The following is a 23,156-nucleotide window of genomic DNA, read 5'->3' as shown; positions in this document are numbered from 1 at the left end:
CACTAGCACAGTCTGGAAGTCCCCAGTTTATTCAAGGCCATCCAGTACTTCAGCAACGTGGTGATCTTGAGCTCTCAAATCAGTATACACCTCCAATAAATTTTTTTCCACGGTATTCTTCTCCATGCTGGAGCTCAGTCAGAGAGCAGTAGATGGTCTGGGGGTCAGCCTCCAGAGCAGGGGTTGGCAACCCACGGCATGCGTGCACCTTTGGCACATAAACTGATTTTGCCTGGCACGCGGCTGGCTGAGTGAACGGAATCCCAGTCCAGCAGAGGCTGAGCGGGGCCGACGGCTGGGACCCCAGACCAGTGGTAGGCGTGCCCCCCGGCTCCTCCCTCATCATGCTTGGGTTCTGCAGCTCCCGGGAGTGAGAGCCACTGGGGCATGGGGCCTTGAGCCTGCTGTGGGAGGGGCGGCGGCAGCTCACAATCCAGGGAGCTGCAGAGCCTGAGTGCGGCAAGGGGAGAGCTAGGGGGCACACAAGGACCGCCATCCACATGCATCCGCTGCAGGAGCCCCCCAGGGGCACGGGGGCACTGGGCTGCAACCCAGATAGGCATGTCCCCCGGCTCCTCACTCACCGCACTCGGAAGTGTGAGCCACTGCTGCTGCTGCCCCTCCCACAGCTCCCCCGCTCCCGCTGCCTCAGCACTCCATGTGGAATTTTGCCTCCAATGTGGAGCCAGCATCTGACCAGCATGGGCCTGGTAAGGGGAGTCCCAGGGGGCAGTCAGGGAGGAGGAGGAGGGTTGGATGGGTCGGGAGTTCTATCAGGGGGCGGGGAGTGGTTGGATGGGGTGTAGGAGTCCCCGGGGGTCTGTATGGGAGCGAGAGTGTGGATAAGGGTTGGGGCAGTCAGGGGATGGTAGGGTGGGGGGGTCTCAGGAGAGGGCAATCAGGGTCAAGGAGCGTGGGGGGTTGGGGGCTCTGACTGGGGAAATCGAGGTGGGAAGTGGGAGGGAGTGGATGGGGGCGGGGCTAGGGCAGGGATCTCCCCTCTTTTTTGATTGTTGAAATATGGTAACCCTAGGTGAGGGGGGAGCCGGGGTGTGCATGGGGGCTGGCGCCCCCATATATCCACCGCAGCCTGCAGGAGCCCCCGGGGGGGCACTGGGCTGCAGCCTGGGCAGGAGGGGTGTGTGTGGGGGGGCGCAGTTGCTCCCCACTAGCGGCGCTGCCGCCTTTGCAGGGCTGCTGTCCCCCTGCACCACACTGGCTCCTCTGTGGCTGGGGCTTGCTGCTGCCTAAAGTGGGACATTCTGGCTCTCTGGTGCCTCCAGAAGGTGGCTCCTCTCTGCTGAGCTGCTGCAGCAGCCCAAGCCCGGCAAAGCCAGTGAATGGACTGAGGACAGGGGCCACCTGGGTGGGGTGGAGAGGGCTCGTGGCGGGGGAGGGGGTTGTGCACCCTCCAGGAGAGTTCAGGGGGCGGGCAGGGGGGAATCTGGTCTGGGGAGAGCCCTTGGGGTCTATAAAAGCTCATTGGGATTTGCCTCTCAATGAACCGATGTGCAAGGGTGGTGGTGGGGGGGCAAGGTAGAAGTTTCACCTAAGGTGCAAAATATCCTTACACTGGCCCTGCCCCAGGGCGTGCGTGCAACCCAGGTTAAGAACCACTGCACTAAACTGATAAGATATGCATTTTAATTTAATTTTAAATGAAGCTTCTTAAACATTTTAAAAAACATATTTACTTTACATACAACAATAGTTTATAGACTTACAGGGAGAGACCTTTTAAAAACATTAAAATGTATTACCGGCACGTGAAACCTTAAATTAGAGTGAATAAATGAAGACTCAGCACACCACTTCTGAAAGGTTGCCAACCCCTGCTCCAGAGTATCCTGAAAACCAGTTTCTCCACAAGAATAAGAGCATCACCTTCCACTGCCAGTGAAAAGTCTTAGACTCTGCCAGATTCCAAAGCTCATTTACAGAAAATTCTACCAATCAAGAACCCAAAGAATGGAAGAATTAGTGAGACGTTATAACCACTCCCTGATCACTGTTATATTCACGTCAGCACTATCCCACTAGCCACACAGATCACCATGTTCTGTGTGTGCCCACATAAACATAATAGACAGGAAGAAAGTTAACAATGCTATTTGCTGGTATCCTGGACCCCACTCAGGCAGGCTGAAGATGGCAGGCTTCTTTCTGAGTTAATAACGCTGCCCGGGGATGGTGTTGAAAACACTCTACTAGAGGAGGTACTGTCCTTTTAATAAGTCATAAAACGTATGTACTGAGCACTTGCGGTTGTTAAACATCCCCATGGGACTTCTGACAAGGATAGCAATGCCTGAGGGCCCAATCCAACTCCTATTAAAGTAAATGGAAAGATGCTCAATCATTTCAGAAGGAATTGGATTAAAATGTTTAGCAATCTGGCCAAAATTTCAACAGAGGTAATTATATTCTCCCTACCTGAATTCTCCAAGCAGTTTCACTGGAAGCTTTCAATAATTCCCCAAATAATTATGTCAAAGTAGAAAAATATTGCACATTTAGAATTTAACAACTAGCTAAATACCGTCTCTTTGATAAGCAAATTTGAAGAAGCATGTTGTGATAATGAGTCATTGGGTCAATGTAATGGAAAGGACACACACTCAACAAGCAGCTGTGGAAAACAATAATGCTAAAATGAATTGGAAGGAAAAACAGGCTTGTATTTATGAATATTTTGATAGGAAATTTTTCTGGTACTGAACATTCTGACATTAGTACATAGTGGCAATACACTTTTTTTGCTATTGCATCTTATTTTGTTTTAAATATATTTTCTATTAAGATAAAGTTATTAATACAGTACAACTATTTTACATGTGGAAAAACAATCTAAAAACAAGTGAATGAACTCAATATTCCATTAAATAAATTCCTGCATGAGTTTTTTTTTTCCCCAGATTTCCTACCCTCTCTCCCCTGCCCATTTTAAATGAAACTAAATGCAGTTGAGGTATTAAGATTTTATGGCCCTGAACCAGCAAAGCACTTTAGCATGTGCTGTACTGAAGTCAATGGATCACTGAAGTGCTTAAAGGTCAACAAATGCTTAAGTGCTTTTCTGGACTGAGGCCTATATGATTCTAAAACCTGTAGTAGATTGTGGCACACCAGTCTGTTAATTGGACTCATTGTGTTGACACTGTTTGAAGTGGGGCAACTTATGTTGATTTTTTTTTTTTTAAAGAACCTTTAATCTTCTGTTCCTGCCTTAGTGGGGTTATTTGTTGTTCGACTCTGAATAGACAACTGAATCACTTTAGTTGTTCTTATTGTTAAATAAATTGTGTTTTGGTTTCCTTCTTTGGGAATGCACTTTGGTCACACAAGCATGGCAATAAGGCCCCAATCCTGCAATTACCTCTGTGCCTGAGGCTTGGTCTACACTGAAAAGTTTGGTTGACATAGGTACATTGTTCAGGGGTGTGAAAAAACCACACCCCAACTGACATAGATATGCTGACCTATGCAGCTATGTCGATGGAAGAATCCTTCTGACAACTTAACCAACTTTGCTTGAGGAGATGTTCCTACACCACAGAACTACTCTGTCCATCAGTGTAGGCTGTGTCTACACTATGGGTTACAGCAGCATAGCTACATAGTGTAAACCTACCCTTAGTAAAAGCAGGCTTGGGATGTTGCAGGCCTCTAAGGGTATGTCTACACTGCAGCTGGGAGCATGCTTCCCAGTGCAGATAGACAGACACACACGTTGGTTCTGCTCAAGCGAGCCTGCTAAAAATAGCATAGTAGCTGGGGTAACATGGAGGGCAGCTCAGGCTAGCTGCCTGAATACCAACCTGTCCAGACCCCCTGGGTGTGTACTCAGGTGGCTAGCCTGAGACATGGTCCAAGCTACCCCCAGCTACACTGCTACTTTCTTGTGCTAGCTCCCAGCAGTAGTGTAGACATACTCTTAAGCTTCTATTTATACATTAATTAAATAGAAAAAGACTTTAAGTAAAGATTTTTTCTCTCCTATTTTGTCTGTTCCTTCCTACAGTATGTGTATTTAGATGAAGAGGGTGATGTGACTAAATAGTTCCATACCACACAATCATTATTAAATATATTACTTTGCTGCTTCAGAATTGCTATCAGTCAAGTCAAAATGACTTGTATTTTTTCCATGACATTTTATAAGGCCAAATGCTATGCCCGAGTTAAGATTACATTAGGTGTTTCTATTTGTCTACTAATCTTTTTTTTTTTTTAAACCATATTTTTCTGTGCATTGGGACATCTCGCCAGTCCTAGGACTTAAAACCCTTCAACAAATGTTTCACAAGGCAAGACAGTTTAGAAATTGGTATTCTGGAGCGGTTCATGTGAAGTGATTACCATCACAGAGGTCTAATATAAAAGGATATGCTAGACTGCCAGTTATGAATAGTAAACCTGCCTTATCTTCCACTGTCTTTCTTCCATTGCCCAAACTGCGCATAAATCTGCATCACTGGAATTTGCAAACAAATAGCTGGCTTCTGGATGGAGACCTAGAATATTACATTTCAGCACAGAGCAAGTGGGTTACTGTGAGCTGAGAAACCTGGTTATAAAAGGTCTGGACTTGGAGGAAGAGCAAGGAGATTTCTAAGCAAAAACAACGAACAAGTGATGGCCCTACTCACTCAGGCCAAATCTTCTATGTGACTTTGGCTAATAAGGGAGTGTTAATAAATGAAATAACATGGCAAAGAAATGAAGCAGTCTTCTATGGTGAGGAGTGATTGAAAGCTGTAACAACAACTCATAAAAATAAATATCACTACTACCTTGGAGAGGAAAGCTTTGTCTTCACACATCCCCACTTGTTACTGTTAAAACACCAACAACATGTTGCCTTCCTGGACTACAAATTCATGATAGGAAAAGTAAACTTCACACCTTTAGTAAATGAAGTGTTTCACTCAGTGGGAACTTAGATAACATACTGAATGGCAAAGCCTTGCTTACAGAACACTATCCTGACAAGTCGTCATGAAGACCAAGAGATGGAGGATATGTTTTGGTCAAAGGTCACAGTAGATTTCTATGCTATTTGAAAAGACCCACCTGTCCCCCCTTCTTTCCTTTTGGCAATCCTTTTCTGAGTTTGGGAAATGATGCCGGTTAGAGTACTGAAACGTACCCCCAGATAATATAGGGGCAGTGAGCAAATTAGGCTGCTCTTGCCAAAGCTGATAATTAAGATTAGATTCACATTGAGAAGCCTGCATGGGATTTAGCAGATGGATTGCTCAACCGGAACTGAGTTTTCACAAGCCCATCATTCAAACAGGGTTTTATAGTCTCTTTTGTATAGTAAGAGTCTCACCTACCCACACCAGGATTCTTATAAAGGTTTGAGGCCAAGTCCTCTGCTAGTGTAAACTGGCATAACTCAAATTAAGTCAATAAAGCTATTACACCAGTCGAGGATCTGGCTTGAAGTGCAATTATAAGTCTAAACAGAACAAGAGAATTCAGGAAGAGATGCAGTTCTACAGAAGAACAGCGAAATGTCAATGACAGGCAGTGATCCAGAATGCATACCAAAGTTTTTTGTCTACAGAATCAACGAACAGTAACCTATTCCTGGTGCTATATTCCGTGATTCCATCTTTAAAATGTTCGGAAATTATAAAATTGTTTGACTTCATATTTAGGAACCACACAATAGAGTAAATGCTTAGTTCCCTCCCATTCTGACAAATCTAAGTATTAGAATGCCACCTGCTGATTTAACAGGTGGGAAACTTTACTTGGTCTACAAGCTGCCAGACAGCTATAGGATAAAAGGTAAGAGAGTACAAGGACGCTGTGGGCCTCACTGATCACCTGCTCGAGGGACTAGTAAGGTATTTTTCCCATTGGAGCCAAATTGGCTGAGGCCTAGTTTTTTGTTTTTTTGCCTTCCTCATACCATCATGGAGACACAGTTAGGTTTGATAGATATAGGATTTTGGAGTTTAACATTAGGAATTGTATGAATGTTGTTAGCTTGTCATAAATTGCAGCCAGTGCCCAGTACGAATAAAAGGCCAAAGAGCAAACAAACAGAAAATCAGAGACATAGGATTTTGCTGGTGGACCCCAAGTCTATGGGCAAAAAGAAAACCTGAAGTCTGCAGATCGGGGTCCCATCTGATACTTTCTATCCCCTTTGTAGGGGGAAGCTGAGAGGATTCTGTAAAACAAGCTGAATTCTTGGGGTAGGCAGTGGACAGTTTACACTGAGTTATGGACTATATGATAGATGGCCTGTTTTGTAAACATTGCACTGGACCCACCTGAATGCCTGGTATGGGGAGATGGGCAAAAAACTCCCCCAACTCTGATGTTCAATTTTAATAAAGCTGTGGCCATCCACTTGCTTTTCCTGATTAATGCACGTATTTTCTTACAGATGATGTATATTAGACATAGGATTAGTTTTAGCCATGGACGACTTTTTTTGAATAAAGACCAGAGGAAGGTGAAGAAAGCTATATACAATGTACTTTGGACAACAAATAATGGGCTCAAATATTTGAAAGGATCCATCAGTTTTGTGCCTCAGTTTTTGGGTGCTCAACATGAGTGACTTTGGCCTGATTGTCAGAAGTGTTGAGCAAGCCTTCCAAGATATAGCAATGATTTTTTAAAAGTTAACAAAACAAGATAGTTAACATACACAAACTTAAATTAATGTTGTCATATGCATCAGGGAAGTCTTACTTAGACTCATAGACTCATAGACTCATAGGTCAGAAGGGACCAATCTGATCATCTAGTCTGACCTCCTGCACAAGGCAGGCCACAGAACCCCACCCATCCAATTTTATACAACCCCTATCCCAGGACCGAGTTATTGAAATCCTCAAAAATGGTTTGAAGACCTCAAGCTGCAGAGACACCACCAGCAAGCGACCCGTGCCCCACGCTGCAGGGGAAGGCGAAAAACCTCCAGGGCACCTGCCAATCCGCCCTGGAGGAAAATTCCTTCCCGACCCCAAATATGGCGGGAAGGATCTTTTAAAGAACCAAGCACATCCAGTGAAACATTACTGTTTAACAAGCAACAATAGCAAAGACGGATGGTCTATTCTTAATTTGTACCTCTGTGACAACTTACTGCAGGTTTTTCATAACTTTGTGTGATAATGGCTTAGAGATGCTACGCTACCTAGGCACAAATAGATGAGTTAAAGATGCAATGCCAGGCTTAAATTTGAATGTCCTTGATTTTGTGATACTTTTATTAGATTTTTAAGTAACTGTATTAAACTTAGTACTAATTGTCATGTTTCTTTCACATACTATATCACTGCAAAAAACCTCAGTTTTAATATATTGCTAATTGTGAGTTCATTACTGCCCTGTGCACCCTTTCTTCACAAAAACTGTCAGTACAATAGTGCATAATGAACTATACATATAGCATAATTTTAGTAGATAATCCATCTACATGTAATTTTTAGAACATGCAAAATTATTATACAATATATGTAAATAATTTTTAACACTTTGTATTGCCTTTTTCTAATATAAAGAATTAAAAAAGAAATTCCCAGTGCTGAAAATAAACTTGTGAACAACATGTTCACAGTTTTCTGGTTGCAAATTAAATTCTCTACTCAATTTAACAAGAATTGCCACAACTTGACATATCCATAATGCAATAAAATATCTACAGAGTCATTGTAATGACTATAAAGAAATAAACACAATGATGTGCTGGAGGGGACTGTGACAGAGTCTACTCACCACAGTGGCCTGATGGCCAACACAGGGATTAGCTCCACAGACTGGTGTGCCCTCTCCAGGTGGTGCATCTCCCATCATTGTCTCTGCCTGCAGACCTGCCTCAGTCCAAGTATCGCAAGGTTCTCTTCATGACTTGGCCCACTGGCCGTGTCACCATTTGTGTTTCCGCTCTTCTCGGGGTGGGGGTGGGAGGAATATCTTAGGTCAACAGTCCAGTCACTTCCCCAGTTGTGAATGAGGGGGACCTGGGCCCGCCCACTACTCTTCTCAGAGCTTTCAGCCAGCTAATCCCAGCAGCCAGCCAGGAGCTCCCTCTTGTTCCCGAAGTCCCTACCAGCAACTGCTCTGCCCAAGGTGCTACTCTTTCTGCAGCTTGCTAGTCCTCATGCCTTGGGCTCCCCAAAGCAACCGATTGTCTCTGGCCTTGCAGCTCCTTTTATGTAAGCCCACCAGCCTCTGATTGGCTGCTCCCTGCACAACCTCCCTAGGCTGCTTTTAATCCTGTTCTTTCTGGTGTGGGGTGAACAGCCCATCACAGGGACCCTTGCTGCTTGTTAAGAGTCCCTTCTTAAAATCCTGTCACCAAATCTATGGTATGTGCTCAAACCCCCTCTTTACTATAGATTACTTTTCTCCCTGTGGTAGAGAAAATATGATTGCACCAGGTGTTTTCAAAAACATTCATGAGAGGTCCCCTATGAGGTCTTAATTGTCTTCCCTTCACTTCAAATCACACAATTAAAAAACTATATTATATGAATGGTTTAATTAGTATCCTTTTCAGGAACAAAATATACAGTTTCCAGAAATTGTAATTAATAGTGTGTCACACTCTTTGGCAGGAAGATTTTGCTTTTTCTGGGGTTCTGGCTAAGAGAACGCATTTTTTATACTTAGGACAACAAATTGATAGGTTGCCAGATCCCTCCCTCCACGGTTGAGTGTGTGTGTTACAGCTTCTCCTCTCTGCCCAAGTAATAGCAGGTATATTCTGTTACAGCTGGCTCTTCAGCTGATGTTGTAGCAACTCACATTTTTGATTGAGGTCTCTGGTTCAGTCCTTGGTATGTCAGCCAAGATGGTGGTCATCACATAACTCAGGGCTTTTCCTGGATTAGAACTGCCGTAAACCTCAGCTGCCTGTGACAAGCTTTTTTTTTTTTTTTTTTATTAGAGGAAGGATGTAACCTGCTTGTGAGGGTGTGTTACGGGTCCCCTCTGTGCCTGATCTGCAGAGCATATGTGTCTGTTATAGCCCCTTTTAAGCTCTGTAGGTCCCCAGTTCAGTTCCTAGTCTAAGGGCCAAGATGCTGCCTGTTAGACATGCACCCTAATACATGATGTACAGAACATTTTAAAGAGGTGGATATCAATTAACATTTTAGTAGGATAACATAGGTTAATCATTATTTCCTTAAGGGAAAATTTTTTGTTTGAGTCAGTTGTTCAAATATCAGCACCACATCACTAAATAGTCAAATAGGATGTCAGATTCTGCGATTTTCTTTACAAATACTTCTTTTCAGTTATGCTCTGCATAATGAGCTTTTAGTTTATATTTTCCACTCACTCATAACGATAGAGAGAGTAATACGTTCTGGAATCAGATTTTCAGTAATATCAACCCCAAGCATTCAAAAATTAAGGGTCAGGCTCCCCAAAATTGAAGTGGTTTATAAAATGAGATTTCTAAAAAAAATAATAAATTTGGGTTCTTTTTATTTGTGGTTTCTGAGTCTTCAGGGTGCATTTGGGCCAGATTTTCTAGCCTGTCTCTACAACGAACTGTTTTTAAAAAGAATGAAAGCTGAGATTGTATTGTGGAGTTTGTGTGTGAGTGAGTGTGTGTGCAGGCTGCTAGGGGCCGTGTGCTGGGAGCAAGGCTGAGCCCTGAGGTGGGGGCGGGGCTTACCTGATTAGGGGTCCTATATAAGGAGCCAGGCACTCAGGCAGCAGCACAGACAGCACAGACAGCTGCAGCGGCACAGGAGCCAGCAAACAGAGCTGCTAACAGGAGAGTTTCAGTGGGAGTTCCCAGGGGGAGGTTACAGGGGAGACCAAGGCAGAGAAACCAGGAAGTCAGACAAGGGAAGGGGCAGGGGTCTGCCAGCAGCCCAGTGCTTGTTGGTGGCCTGTGGTGCGGTGTGAGGCATGGACTGCCAGGCACAGAGTTGGAAGGGTATGATTGAGGCAGAGGCAGCAGGTAGAGACACACTGAGGATGACCGGATGCGGTAGCTGTGGCATGTACATGGTCCTGGAGGGGGCACCTGAAAGGAGTTTTGTCTGCATGAAGTGCCGCCTGATAGAGCTGCTGGAAGAAAAGATAAGAGGACTGGAGATGCAGGTGGAAACTCTGGCTGAGTTTAGAAGGGGGTTTGAGCAGATGATGGAACACAGACATGATGAGGCACAGGGGATAAGCTCAGACAAGCGGATAGAAGCAGGACCAAAGAATTCTGAGGAGGGGCTGCTGGGTGAGGAAAGTGGACGGTGGAAGCATGTGACTAGGAGAACCAGGCAAAGGAAAAGACGGGCCAGCAATGGAGAAATAGAACTCAGGAACAGGTTTGCTGAGTTGGAAAATGAAGATGGAGCACAGCAGGCGCTGAAGGAGAGAGGGTAAGGAAAAAGAGATGAGCAGCTAGTCCTGCAGAAGGAGGGGAGGAGTCAATGGAGGCGACACCAAGTATGAGCCCTAGGAGGATTGTAAGGGCGAATACAAATCGAGAGGACTTGCGGCCAGCTGGTGTGGGGGATAGACCGGAGAATCACACTGTTGCCAGGAAAAGGCAAGTCTACGTGATTGGAGACTCTTTACTGAGAAGAATAGACAGGCCTGTAACTAGACCTGATCAGGAGAACAGAAGGGTGTGCTGTCTGCCAGGGGCTAAGATACAGGATGTGGACCTGAGGCTGAATAGGATCCTAGCGGGAGCGGGAAAGAATCCGTTGATTGTCCTTCATGTGGGAACGAATGATACGGCTAGTTACTCGCTGGACTGTATCAAGGAGGACTATGCCAGACTGGGGAAGACGCTCAAAGAAATCGAGGCTCAGGTGATCTTCAGTGGGATTCTGCCGGTTCCTAGAGCAGGGCGACGAAGGAGTGACAAGATTACGGCGATCAACAGATGGCTCAGGCATTGGTGTTATAAGGAGGGCTTTGGGATGTACGGTCATTGGGAAGCGTTTACGGACAGACAACTGTTCGCTCAGGATGGACTTCATCTAAGTAAGGAGGGAAATAGAATTCTAGGATGGAGGCTCGCCGACCTCATCAAGAGAGCTTTAAACTAGGAAGTTGGGGGAGATGGTTGGGAGATGTTCAGGAGATCTCCACGCCAGAATATAACCTGGAGAGGGAAGTAAACAAAGTGAGAGGGAATACCCTTGCAGATCAAAGAATTGATCCAAGGAGGAATAGTGGAGTAGAAACCAGATTAACGGGTGATGCTGGTGGTAGAAGGTCTGTGCATGACGGGGGAAAGAATGTCACTGACGCCAAACGCCAAAAATTAAAATGTCTGTACACTAATGCGAGGAGCCTAGGTAACAAGATGGAGGAACTGGAGCTACTGGTGCAGGAAGTGAAACCGGATATTATAGGGATAACAGAAACCTGGTGGAATAGTACTCATGACTGGAGTACAGGTATTGAAGGCTATGTGCTGTTTAGAAAAGACAGGAAGAAAGGCAAAGGTGGTGGAGTAGCCTTGTACATCAATGATGAGATTAACTGTAATGAAATAAGAAGCGATGGAATGGATAAGACAGAGTCTGTCTGGGCAAAAATCACACTGGGTAAAAAAGCAACTAGAGCTTCCCCTGAGATAGTGCTTGCGGTGTGCTATAGACCACCGGGATCTGATTTGGATATGGATAGAGACCTCTTTAATGTCTTTAATGAAGTAAACACAAAGGGGAAATGTGTGATTATGGGAGACTTCAACTTCCCGGATATAGACTGGAGGACAAGTGCTTGCAAGAACAATAGGGGTCAGATTTTTCTGGATGTGATAGCGGATGGATTTCTTAATCAAGTAGTTGAAGTACCTACGAGAGGGGATGCCATTTTAGATTTGGTTTTGGTGAGCAGTGAGGACCTCGTAGAAGAAATGGTGGTAGGGGACAACCTTGGTTCGAGTGATCATGAGCTGATTCAGTTCAAACTAGATGGAAGGATAAACGAATGTAGATCTGGGATTAGGGTTTTCGACTTCTCGAGGGCTAATTTTAAAGAGTTAAGGAAATTAGTTAGGGAAGTGGATTGGATGGAGGAATTTGTGGATTTAAATGCAGAGGAGGCCTGGAATTACTTTAAGTCGCAGCTGCGGAAATTGTCAGAAGCCTGCATCCCAAGAAAGGGGAAAAAAACCATGGGCAGGAGTTGTAGGCCAAGCTGGATGAGCAAGCAACTCAGAGAGGGGATTAGGAAAAAGCAGAAAGCTTACAGGGAGTGGAAGAAAGGCGGGATTAGCAAGGGAAGCTACCTTGGTGAGGTCAGAACATGTAGGGATAAAGTGAGGAAGGCTAAAAGCCGCATTGAACTGGACCTTGCAAAGGGAATCAAAACCAATAGTAAAAGGTTCTACAGCCACATAAATAAGAAGAAAACAAAGAAAGAAGAAGTGGGGCCGCTATACACTGAGGATGGAATGGAGGTTAAGGATAACCTAGGCATGGCCCAATATCTAAATAAGTACTTTGCCTCAGTTTTTAATAAGACTAGTGATGAGTTTAGCGATGATGGAGGGATGATAAACGGGAATGTGGATATGGAGGTGGATATTACCACAACTGAGGTAGAGGCCAAACTTGAACAGCTTAATGGGACAAAATCGGAGGGCCCGGACAATCTCCATCCGAGGATATTAAAGGAACTGGCGCGTGAAATTGCGAGCCCGTTAGTGAGAATTTTTAAGCAATCGATAAACTCGGGGGTTGTGCCGTATGACTGGAGAATTGCTAACGTAGTTCCTATTTTTAAGAAAGGGAATAAAAGTGATCCGGGTAATTATAGGCCTGTTAGCTTGACGTCTGTAGTATGTAAGGTCTTGGAAAAAATTTTAAGGGAGAAAGTAGTTAAGGACATAGAGGTCAATGGTAATTGGGACGAATTGCAACATGGATTTACTAAAGGTAGATCATGCCAAACCAATCTGATCTCCTCCTTTGAGAAGGTGATGGATTACTTAGATAAAGGAAATGCGGTAGATCTAATTTACCTCGATTTCAGTAAGGCATTTGATACGGTTCCACATGGGGAACTGTTAGTTAAATTGGAAAAGATGGGGATGAATATGAAAGTTGTAAGGTGAATAAGGAACTGGTTAAAGGGGAGACTCCAGCGGGTTGTATTGAAGGGTGAACTGTCAGGCTGGAAGGAGGTTACTAGTGGAGTCCCTCAAGGATCGGTTTTGGGATCGATCTTATTTAACCTTTTTATTACTGACCTTGGCACAAAGAGCGGGAATGTGCTAATAAAGTTTGCGGATGACACAAAGCTGGGGGGTATTGCTAACACGGAGAACGACAGGGATACTATTCAGGAAGATCTGGACCACCTTGTAAACTGGAGTAATAGTAATAGGATGAAATACAATAGTGAAAAGTGCAAGGTCATGCACTTAGGGATTAATAATAAGAATTTTAGATATACGTTGGGGACGCATCAGTTGGAAGCGACAGAGGAGGAGAAAGACCTTGGGGTATTGGTTGATAGCAGGATGACTATGAGCCGCCAATGTGATATGGCTGTTAAAAAAGCAAATGCGATTTTAGGATGCATCAGACGAGGTATTTCCAGCAAGGATAAGGAGGTGTTAGTACCGTTATATAAGGTGCTGGTGAGACCCCATCTGGAATATTGTGTGCAGTTCTGGTGTCCCATGTTCAAGAAGGATGAATTCAAACTGGAACAGGTCCAGAGACGGGCTACTAGGATGATCCAAGGAATGGAAAACCTGTCTTATGAAAGGAGACTCAAAGAGCTTGGCTTGTTTAGCCTGGCCAAAAGAAGGCTGCGGGGGGATATGCTTGCTCTATATAAATATATCAGGGGGGTTAACGTTAGGGAGGGAGAGGAATTATTTAAGTTTAGTACTAATGTAGGCACGAGGACAAATGGGTACAAACTGGATATAAGGAAGTTTAGACTTGAAATTAGACGAAGGTTTCTAACCATTAGGGGAGTGAAGTTCTGGAACAGCCTTCCGAGGGAAGTAGTGGGGGCAAAAGACTTATCTGGCTTTAAGACTAAGCTTGATAAGTATATGAAGGGGATGTTATGATAGGATAGTTTAATTTGGGCAATTGATCTTGGATTATCACCAGATAAGTCTGCTCAGTGGTCTGCGGGGAGATGTTGGATGGGATGGGAACTGAGTTACTGCAGAGAATTCCTTCTTGGGTGCTGGCTGGTGAGTCTTGCCCACATGCTCAGGGTTTAGCTGATCGCCATATTTGGGGTCGGGAAGGAATTTTCCTCCAGGGCGGATTGGCAGGGGCCCTGGAGGTTTTTCGCCTTCCTCTACAGCGTGGGGCATGGGTCGCTTGCTGGTGGATTCTCTGCAGGTTAAGGTCTTCAAACCAGTTTTGAGGATTTCAATAACTTGGTCCTGGGTTAGGGGTTGTTATAAAAGTGGATGGGTAGGGTTCTGTGGCCTGCCTTGTGCAGGAGGTCGGACTAGATGATCATATTGGTCCCTTCTGACCTATGAGTCTATGAGTCTATGAGATTTTATGTAATCAGAGGACTCTAGGAGACAGGCTTTTAATGAAAAGAACAAATATTGTGAGATTTGCAAAAAAAAATTGCACTACTTTGACTTGTCCTGCCACTGCCCTGTCACATCATCTCCCCATTTCTATTGTATGTCACCAATAAGGCACTAGTCATAATTATTCATATCTGCCACCCATGTAGAACAATGAATGTCTTTGAATGACATGAGCCAATTGAACATGTGTTGCAAGATGGGGGGTGCTACAGGAGGAAGTGAGCCTAGGACCATTGTGCTTTCTCCAGTGCTGGCTTACACTCGGGAGGAGTTCTCCATAAATATCCACAAAATTAACTTATTTACCCTCCTAATTCCTCCTTAAAAACTCTCCTCTGCCATGAAACCTATAAAATACTTGACAAGGTTTAGACTGCTGGAGTACCGAGACAGTTGATCAATATTGTCTCATTGTTTCCTTGCATTCCCTTGTCTGCCTGTCTCCATCTGTTGCCTCTTGTCTTATACTTAGATTGTAAGCTCTTTAAGGCATGGATGACTTTTTGTTTGGTGTTTGTACAGCACCTAGCACAATGGGGTCCTCATCCATAGCCGGGGCTCCTAGGTGTTATGATACTACAAATAATTAATAGGAAATGAATGGTGATTTTCCTATACTTGTTGTCTCTGTGTATTAGAACAGTTTTGGAACTCAATATCTCTTTCTCAGCACCGTTTGCATGATCTATCCACCCTCAGTCACACTGACCAGAACCTCATAAGTGTCCCATCAACCTCACTGGTGTGACAACTATGAAGAAAGTTGAAAGCTGAACAAAGCCCCAAGTTATTTTCTAAATACAGTCAAAATGGCAGGCCCATAAAAGTTAGATTTCAGAAATACCATGTAAGAGTGTGTGTAAAGTCCCAAAATGTGATTAGAAAGTATCATTCAAAGTAATAGCCCAGAATCCCAGTGTCAAGGGAGAGAGAAAAATCAAGAAATGAGTTTAATGCCTCTTAGAGGGGGTAATAAAAACACTTAATCCAGCCTAAACTGGTAAATCAAGGGGGCCAGAATGGAGAGAAAAAGAAAAATAGCGAGGGAGAAACATATAGCAAGCTGTGGGAGTTATGACAGCTGAATTCCAATACAATTATTACTAAAGGTACAGGAAGCACTCACATTTATTATTATTATTGGGGAAATTCTGGTAGGCTTTGTTGTGGGGCTTATTCATGTATTGTTAAACTTAAGTTGCTCCCAGGAGAGTGTTATCTGTGGGCAATTACAGGAATCAGTTTATGTATGAATATATTTTTAAGAGTTTTTCAAGGTCATCTAGCATTTGAAATGGGTGCTCATTTATGTAGTGTAAAATTATAAGCATTTATCTATATATGTAATTATCATCATCATCAAATTTTTAAACTAAACATTTAAACTTCAAATTAAGGGGCAAAACACCCCAATAAAAATTCCGCGGGGACTGTCAAGCAGCTTAAAGGGATTTTTTTTTAAAGGGCTAGCCTTCCGCTTCGCCCTTTCTACTTCTCCCTTCTCTGTTCTGTGATTTATCCTTTTCCCTCCCTGATCTCTCCTTCCTTCAGTACTGTAAGGCCCTTGTCCCCAGAACCACTTGCAATACACTTTTGTTTACATAGTGTTCAATACAGAATTTAGGAGGAAGGGCTGGGATTCTATAATGTAAAGAAAATGAACATTAATATACATCAGGTACTGTAAGGACAAGAGCTTTACTGGCCTGTAGAGAGGGACCAAGAGGGAAAATGATGAGAGAAAGAAAATTAATGAATAAAAGGAGGTCTGAAAAATTTTTCAAAGCAATTTCCCTTTCATCAGTTTGACAGTGCCATTTTCTTTCCTTTTGATTTGTTCTTCCTTCTCTTTCATTTAAACGTTGGAATTTTTCTGTTTAAAATGAAGGAAGTAAAAACCTGAGCCGGAGTCTTTGTTGCTTGTAAACGGTTTGAAATTTCTGCATACAGGAAACAATTCAAAGTGCAAGGATTACAGCAGCCAATCAGCATAGAGAGATTTACATACAGTACAGTTATTCAGAAACTGTTCTGTGATTATGCAAATCACACTCACAACCAGAGTGCAGAGATTTGCATTACTGAGAAAAAAATCTCTACAGTTGTGCCTCAGTAACCTTATAGCATCTCTGCACTTTAATTGTATGAGTCACTGTAATAAAATAACTCCAATCATTTTATCCACAGTAGAATGAAAGATGAGACATCTTCCTGAACATTCTGCATGTCCTCAGATGCTCAGACTCTTCGTACACAACATGGGGAACAGTACATTGTTCTTTTTTAGGGGAACAGATATCAGTGAAAGGCCAGGATTTGAGCCTCTATTGGTAGGAACTGTAACAAGGTTTTTAAATTTTGTATTAACTAAGCTTATAGCAGCAATAGTGTAATTGGCCCCCTCTCTTTTCCGTGGCAATAGTTTTATTCCCTCACTGTGGGAAGCTCCTTGGCCTTTGGGAGGAATGGAATTTTTGTATTATAAAGCACATCAACAATGATGAATGTCACTTAAATCCAATGCACCCCACACTGGAATTTTGTAGAGTAAGGTGAAATTTAACATTTTGGACTGGAATCTTGGCTGGTTTGTTAAGAGCCAGCTGATATTTGAATTTCTTCTTTAAAGCATGCCTACTGTCTTTGTACTTATTTAGGCCTGCACATTACATTAAGCATGTGACCTTTAATGTTCTACAAAATGCACTATTTTTAAAGATTTTTGATTCCCTTTTAATCCACATTAAAATAAATCATGCAGTTTTCACTGAAAAATACTGGAAGGAAAGGTACATTTCAGGCGTGTTCACTGATCATTAAAGGAAGACAACATTTTTGTGGCTGCCATCATGCAAGCCACAAATTAATGGCTTTTTACAAAATATCCATGACTTGACATTTTATGATTTGTGTGTGTAGGCAGGGAGATGTGACTGTAAACAATTTAGTCCACACACACAGTTTTTGTGCCAGTATGATTGTATTGAGTACGGATGCAATGTATACCAATATAGTTATGCTGATACAGCCCCATGCCCTAGCAGCCAAAACCATGTCTCTCACTCTGTCTCTCCTGCTCACATTCAACAGCTCTCTCGCGGCCACCCTACAGTGCCCTGTGCCCCTAGCTATCTTTTGTTTGGGTGCTGTGCTGCCTCTCACCATTTGTGGCCTGCATCTAGCCCTCCTGCTGCAGGGTTTGACCAGTCTCAGATGTGCTCAGAGCAGGCCTACAGGTTTGGGCCCTGCTGGCAAGATAGGTATTCCCCTGCCTAACTTAAAAATCCTGCTCCAGGGTCTCTGAGCTCCAGTCTGAGCTATCACTCTGAGTACCATTTTGGCTGGTTTGAAAATGTCACCTGATGGAAGCACAGGCACTTAAAGGTGTTAGGCAGCACCTGAGCTGAGGTTTGGAAAATGCTAGTGGTGCTTACACAATGGACATAGACATATATCTGTTCGAGTGCCTAAATCCCTTTAAAAAGCTAGCCGTTAGCCTCTTTGCGCCTTAGATGCCCATCTACAACATGGGGATAATAGCGCTTTTCTCCATCACAGGGGTGTTGAGAGGACAAATGCATTAAAGATTGAGGCACTCAGACTATCATGATGGGGGACCATATAAATGCATAATATAGCTTGGTTGCATTAATTTTCTTATGGAGCCACTCTGCACTATGCAACCCTCTTTTGGGGAGTGGCAGCGGGGATATACTGGGAGCACTACAGCGCTCACTGATGCTGCGCTGGTGGAGAGCGAGAGAGTTGTAGAGGGCCTGGAGACAGTGTGGAGATGCAACGAAGATCCTGACTTTTTAAGGACCAGGGGTTTCTGTTCCATAAAGAATGATCTGGTGAAACTTTGTGAAGGAAAATTGTGATTTTTTTATCCCCTTGCACAGATGTTTCCAGGCAGGGAAATTATCTAAAGGATGGGTAATACACATGGAAATCATTAAGCTGGTCATCTGATCCACTTCCAGCAGCATGCAGGAATATAGATAGTTGGCTTAACCGAATTCTTTTGGGGCGTGGCTGGCTTACTGGTATTTTGCATCCAATACAGTTCTTTTTTTCTCCATTTTAAAATGATAATACATAACAGTATTTCTCTAAGAGTTAACGCAGGTAGGAAGAACAAGTCATGTTGAAACTGTCAAGGTACAGACTCATGTCACTTTCAGTATATTATGAAATAGTGCATGAAACATGTATGATTTAAAAAAAAATTTCAGCAAGTAATTTCAGAGGCTAATAGTAGGTTATTCTCCTTCATCCATAATGCTGTGCACCATGGGAGCTTTTCAGTCAAACAAAAGGCAAATTCTCGATATTAGGCTTTCCATTTGTTTTCATTGTTATCTTAGAAAGGAAAAATGTGTTGCATTTCAAGTTCATCTCTGTGTACGGACTCCATTCCCAGACCTGCAAACTACAGAATTTTGCATAGTACAAACCATTCATGCCCTTAGTCATATGAACATCAAAGCTGAAAAATAAAAGGTATATCCTATATAAAATTCTAGTCTGCCTCATTTAGATAACAACTTGAACTATAAATTAAACAATAAAGGTGTTCCCAAGTTACCATTTTCTTAAATGCTTTTTTCTTTTCTTGTTGCTCCTAGTAGTTTTGTTTTCCCTATGATATCAGACAATACTGCCTGAATGTGGTCCATGCTGGACTGTGCAGATTACCAAACTAATGACATGAAGCCTTCTTGCTATTGTAACACCTCTATTCTTACAAGTGGGAATTTGGAGTGACAGACCAAAGCTGTTTGCTATCAATTTAGCAAAAATTGCATCTGCCAGATTGCCAAGATCCATTTCAGAGACAAAAATCGATTAATATTCTGATTTGTTACCTGTCATTATTGGTCACACTATATTATACCTTTCCACAAGTTATAGCCTCTAGGGAAAAAAACCTATTCTGTTAAATGTAATGCTTTTCCAAATATATATTTTAATTTGCTTGTACTGTCTACTTTCTATTTTTTTAAGAGCATAGACACTGTTATGATAGCTGCTATTAAAAAAAACCTTAACTCATTCTGGAGGTTAGTCAAGTATCAAAATAACCTATTTGTGTCGCTGTGTGAAATTTTTAAAATGAAAAGGAATTTTATAATTATTATATGCAATATCACCTCAGAAATGCTTCTAATAATATTCTATTAATTGTACTTTATTTTCAGTTGTCAGAAACTAAGTATTATTATTAATAATATATAATTATATGTAGTAAAGAGGCTTGGTCATATAATAATGTTTTGGAAAATATATAACTATATAGTTAATGTTTTGGAAACTGAAAATAAAATTAATCAAGTGTCAGCATTCCTGGTGCATCCACCTGATTTGCTGAAAGGCCCACGAATATGTTTTAATATTTTCTAGTTAAACTGTAAAAATACTTTCTAAAAAAGATCTAGAATATTAGCAGTTGCTTTTCACCATTAGTGTGTCTATCCAACCATATTTTACTTACATGGGATTTTATTCAGTTCATTCATAAACTTCTCCTTTAACTTTGAAAATGCATCTTCTTTTCCACCTCCTGCTCCAGGACTGGCTGGTTCTGTGACATTAATTGGCAGCGAAGCAGCAATGGTGGTGGCTGGTGGTGCGGCCAGGGCCTCGTGACGACTTTCACTCACCATTTTTGTTTCCAGGAAAACAGCTACTGGAAAAATAGAAGCAAAAGAAAATATTTAAATGGTTTTCATATCAACAGGTCTCAAAGATACAGGACATCAGCTGATGCTCCAGCATACTGGGTAAATATCACATCATTAGCATATTGCTTCTTGTTGGTTCATACAATATTTATTAGACTACAGGGAAGGGTCTTTTCCAGAGGCAATATCAATGGCAGTTACTATCTTATGATCCTTCTCCAACACTGCTGAGTTTCGAACTGTTGAATCTGTTAGATACCTCACAGTTGCTATAACCCTGTTGCTTAGATTTAGCTTTTTGCCCTTTAATTTTGAAATTGTAAGTAAACTCGCTGACAGCAGTTCAAGATAAACAAACACTACATTGTATTTACAGAATTGTGTGTGTGTGTGTTGGTAGGGGGTGAGAAGAGAGTCAGAGCCAAGATGTTTATGTAAAATAAATCAAAAAATTATAATCATATAAGAAAAACACCTCCAAGCTTTCTTGCAAAACCAATAATCTACTGTTGCACCTACTTAAGCAGAATTGTACATTATGCAGAACCTGGTTAGCATCCATTCCTGATCCTCAATTTTTGAAAGTAACTTCCCTTCTAGTCATTTCCTATGATGACATTTGCTACAGACAATATTCTCTTAAATGATGCACTTGTTTCACCAGTGTATTCATGAACTATGTCTATGAGGTAGTTAACTGAAGCCAGATTGAAGCAACCACAATGTTGACACACACATACTCCCACATTAACATACTTTTAATGTAATGTTTATTTGAGGTGCATTTTGCAAAACCTTTACTTGAGCTATAGGATAAAGAATTGTTATGGGGCACACGTGGCACAATTTTAGTGTTACCAGAGCGTTGGTTGAAGCAGGGCCGGCTCCAGACACCAGCGGAGGAAGCACGTGCCTGGGGCGGCACATGCTAACGTGCTGCATTCCGTCCATTCTTGGGGCGGCACAGTCCAGGTGGCTTTTTGTTTTTTGCTTCGGCAGTTCAGGCGGCAGTCCAAGTGTCTTTTTTTTTTTTTTTTTTTTTGCTTGGGGCAAAAATGGTAGAGCCGGCCTTGGGTTGAAGTGTTTGTCTTGGTTTAGCAGTGTTCTGATGTTCCACTGTGTCCTAAATATCATTGACTTGACTAATCATCCTTCATTTTTTATTTCAGAAAACCAGAGGGAGAAGGGATTTGAGAGATAACAATCATTCATTATTGCTCCGAGTATACAACTGCTCTCACAGTCCCAGAAGGAACTTGGCCTACAGCCTTCCATAAAGAAATTTAAATAACCACCAAATGAACAAAATCAGACACATGAAAATGAAATGAGCAAAAAACTTCCACGTAGCAAATTCATGTATCAAGACCCAAATCTTTGTCAGCTTACATCATGGGCCTCTTCAAGTTACTCAGGCAATAAGAACAATGAGCAGTCCAGTGGCACCTTAAAGACTAACAGATTTATCTGGGCATAAGCTTTCATGGATAAAAAGCTCACTTCAGATGCACTAAAAAACCCACTTCTTCAGTTAGGCATTGTGATGCTGAGCATCACAGTGCCTAACTTCTAGGTGCCTAGAAAAACCATTGGGATTCACGAAGCCCGAGTTAGGCACTTAGACTCCTGTACAATAAATGGGCAGCGATAGGATCTACAGAAGCCAGCATACTAAGCAGGATGCCGTCTAAGCTAGCCAATAGGCGATGCTGATCAGAGGGATGTGTGCTAAGCCCCATCCTTCTTGTGAAGGTAAGGGCCTAATTCCAAACTGCAGAGGGGCACCTTTCTCTGCTAGCGATTCTCAACTGTAAACCTTCTCCTGGTGTTAGGCCCCTATGCCATGTTTGTAGGCTGAGGACGATGAGGACTTTCTCCCTCGTAACATTTAGCCCAGTGCTTAGGGTACTCATCTAAAATGTTTGAGACCCCCCACTTCAATTCCCCACCCCCTGCTTGAGGGGGAGAAGGGATTTGCCTGCCAATCTGCCACCTCTTGTATGAGTGCTCTAACCACTGGGCTATGGGATATTCTGAGGTGAGGCTCCCTCAACCTCTCCTGCTCAAGCTGCTGCACTCGGGGTAAATAATTAGGGTCATTGGAGTAGAAAGACTGGATCCTGGGTCTCCCATATCCTGGGTCAGAGCTCCAACCACCGGTCTATAAAGTCACTTGTGTTTATGTTTGTGCATTTGCTCTTGTGCTCTCTCATCCCCACCCCTGCTCCCCTGAGACTGAAGATGTGTTTGTTACATGCTGTGTGCACTAGCTGATTTCTGTTAGCCTGTTTTTTGTTTGGTTACTGGCTGTTTTTTTGTTTTAGGGGCACTGTTGGGTCTCCCTCTTTGCCTTAGGTGAGGGTTCTCCATGGGGCCCACTTCAGATGGGTTTAGCGATTTGACCCGCAAGTAAGATGTTTTGTGTGTGTCTACTCTCTCCTGCACTAGGGAGGATATGTTGCTGACTGTAGGCAATGTTATTGCCTGTGCTAATATAAAATCTGCCTTTCAAATGAGTAAATCTATAGCAATTTTCCTGGTCCAGGAGCAGTTTGTGAATTGTTTGGTATAGGAGGGACTTCGGGTGAAGGAGTCTTTTGTTCATGTTTTCCCTTGTTTACTCCTGCTGCTGAAGTAGTTTTTTCCAAAGTCCCACATGTCCTTCACAATGAGATGATAGTGTCTGCTTTCTCCCATTATGGGAAGGCAGTTTCTGCTGTTAGGGTATTTCTGTTAGGATGCAAGAACCCAAATATGAGGCATGTTATATCATTCTGGCACCAGGTTTATGGGGCTCTAAATAACCCCGAATAGCCCCTGAACCCGTTTCCACATAGATGGGGTGGATACGACAGTATTTGCTACCTCAAACCATGAAATATTTCTTGTGTGGTGGCCCTGGTCATTTGAAGGTTTCCTGCTCACTGCTGGCTAGGAGGTCCCTG

General features: G+C 42.9%; 1 protein-coding gene across 10 annotated transcripts in view; it reads right to left on the bottom strand.

Annotated features, from left to right (window-relative positions):
* SYT1 (synaptotagmin 1) overlaps positions 1-23,156 on the bottom strand; it is a 530,182-nt gene that overhangs the window by 151,652 nt on the left and 355,374 nt on the right. For 6 of the 10 annotated variants that reach the window (XM_050935637.1, XM_050935628.1, XM_050935632.1 and 3 more), the window contains one exon: positions 20,022-20,216. In XM_050935637.1, coding sequence (XP_050791594.1) covers positions 20,022-20,193 — 172 coding nt within the window. In that variant the 5' untranslated portion in view covers positions 20,194-20,216. The remainder of the gene's footprint in view (positions 1-20,021; positions 20,217-23,156) is intronic. The other 4 variants (XM_050935630.1, XM_050935633.1, XM_050935635.1 and 1 more) reach the window with 1 other exon arrangement.

This window comes from Gopherus flavomarginatus, chromosome 1 (genome assembly GCF_025201925.1).
Source record: "Gopherus flavomarginatus isolate rGopFla2 chromosome 1, rGopFla2.mat.asm, whole genome shotgun sequence".
Classification (NCBI taxonomy): Eukaryota; Metazoa; Chordata; order Testudines; family Testudinidae; genus Gopherus; species Gopherus flavomarginatus.
Note: the sequence above shows the minus strand (reverse complement) of the source record. Positions and strands in the feature narration are given on the sequence as shown.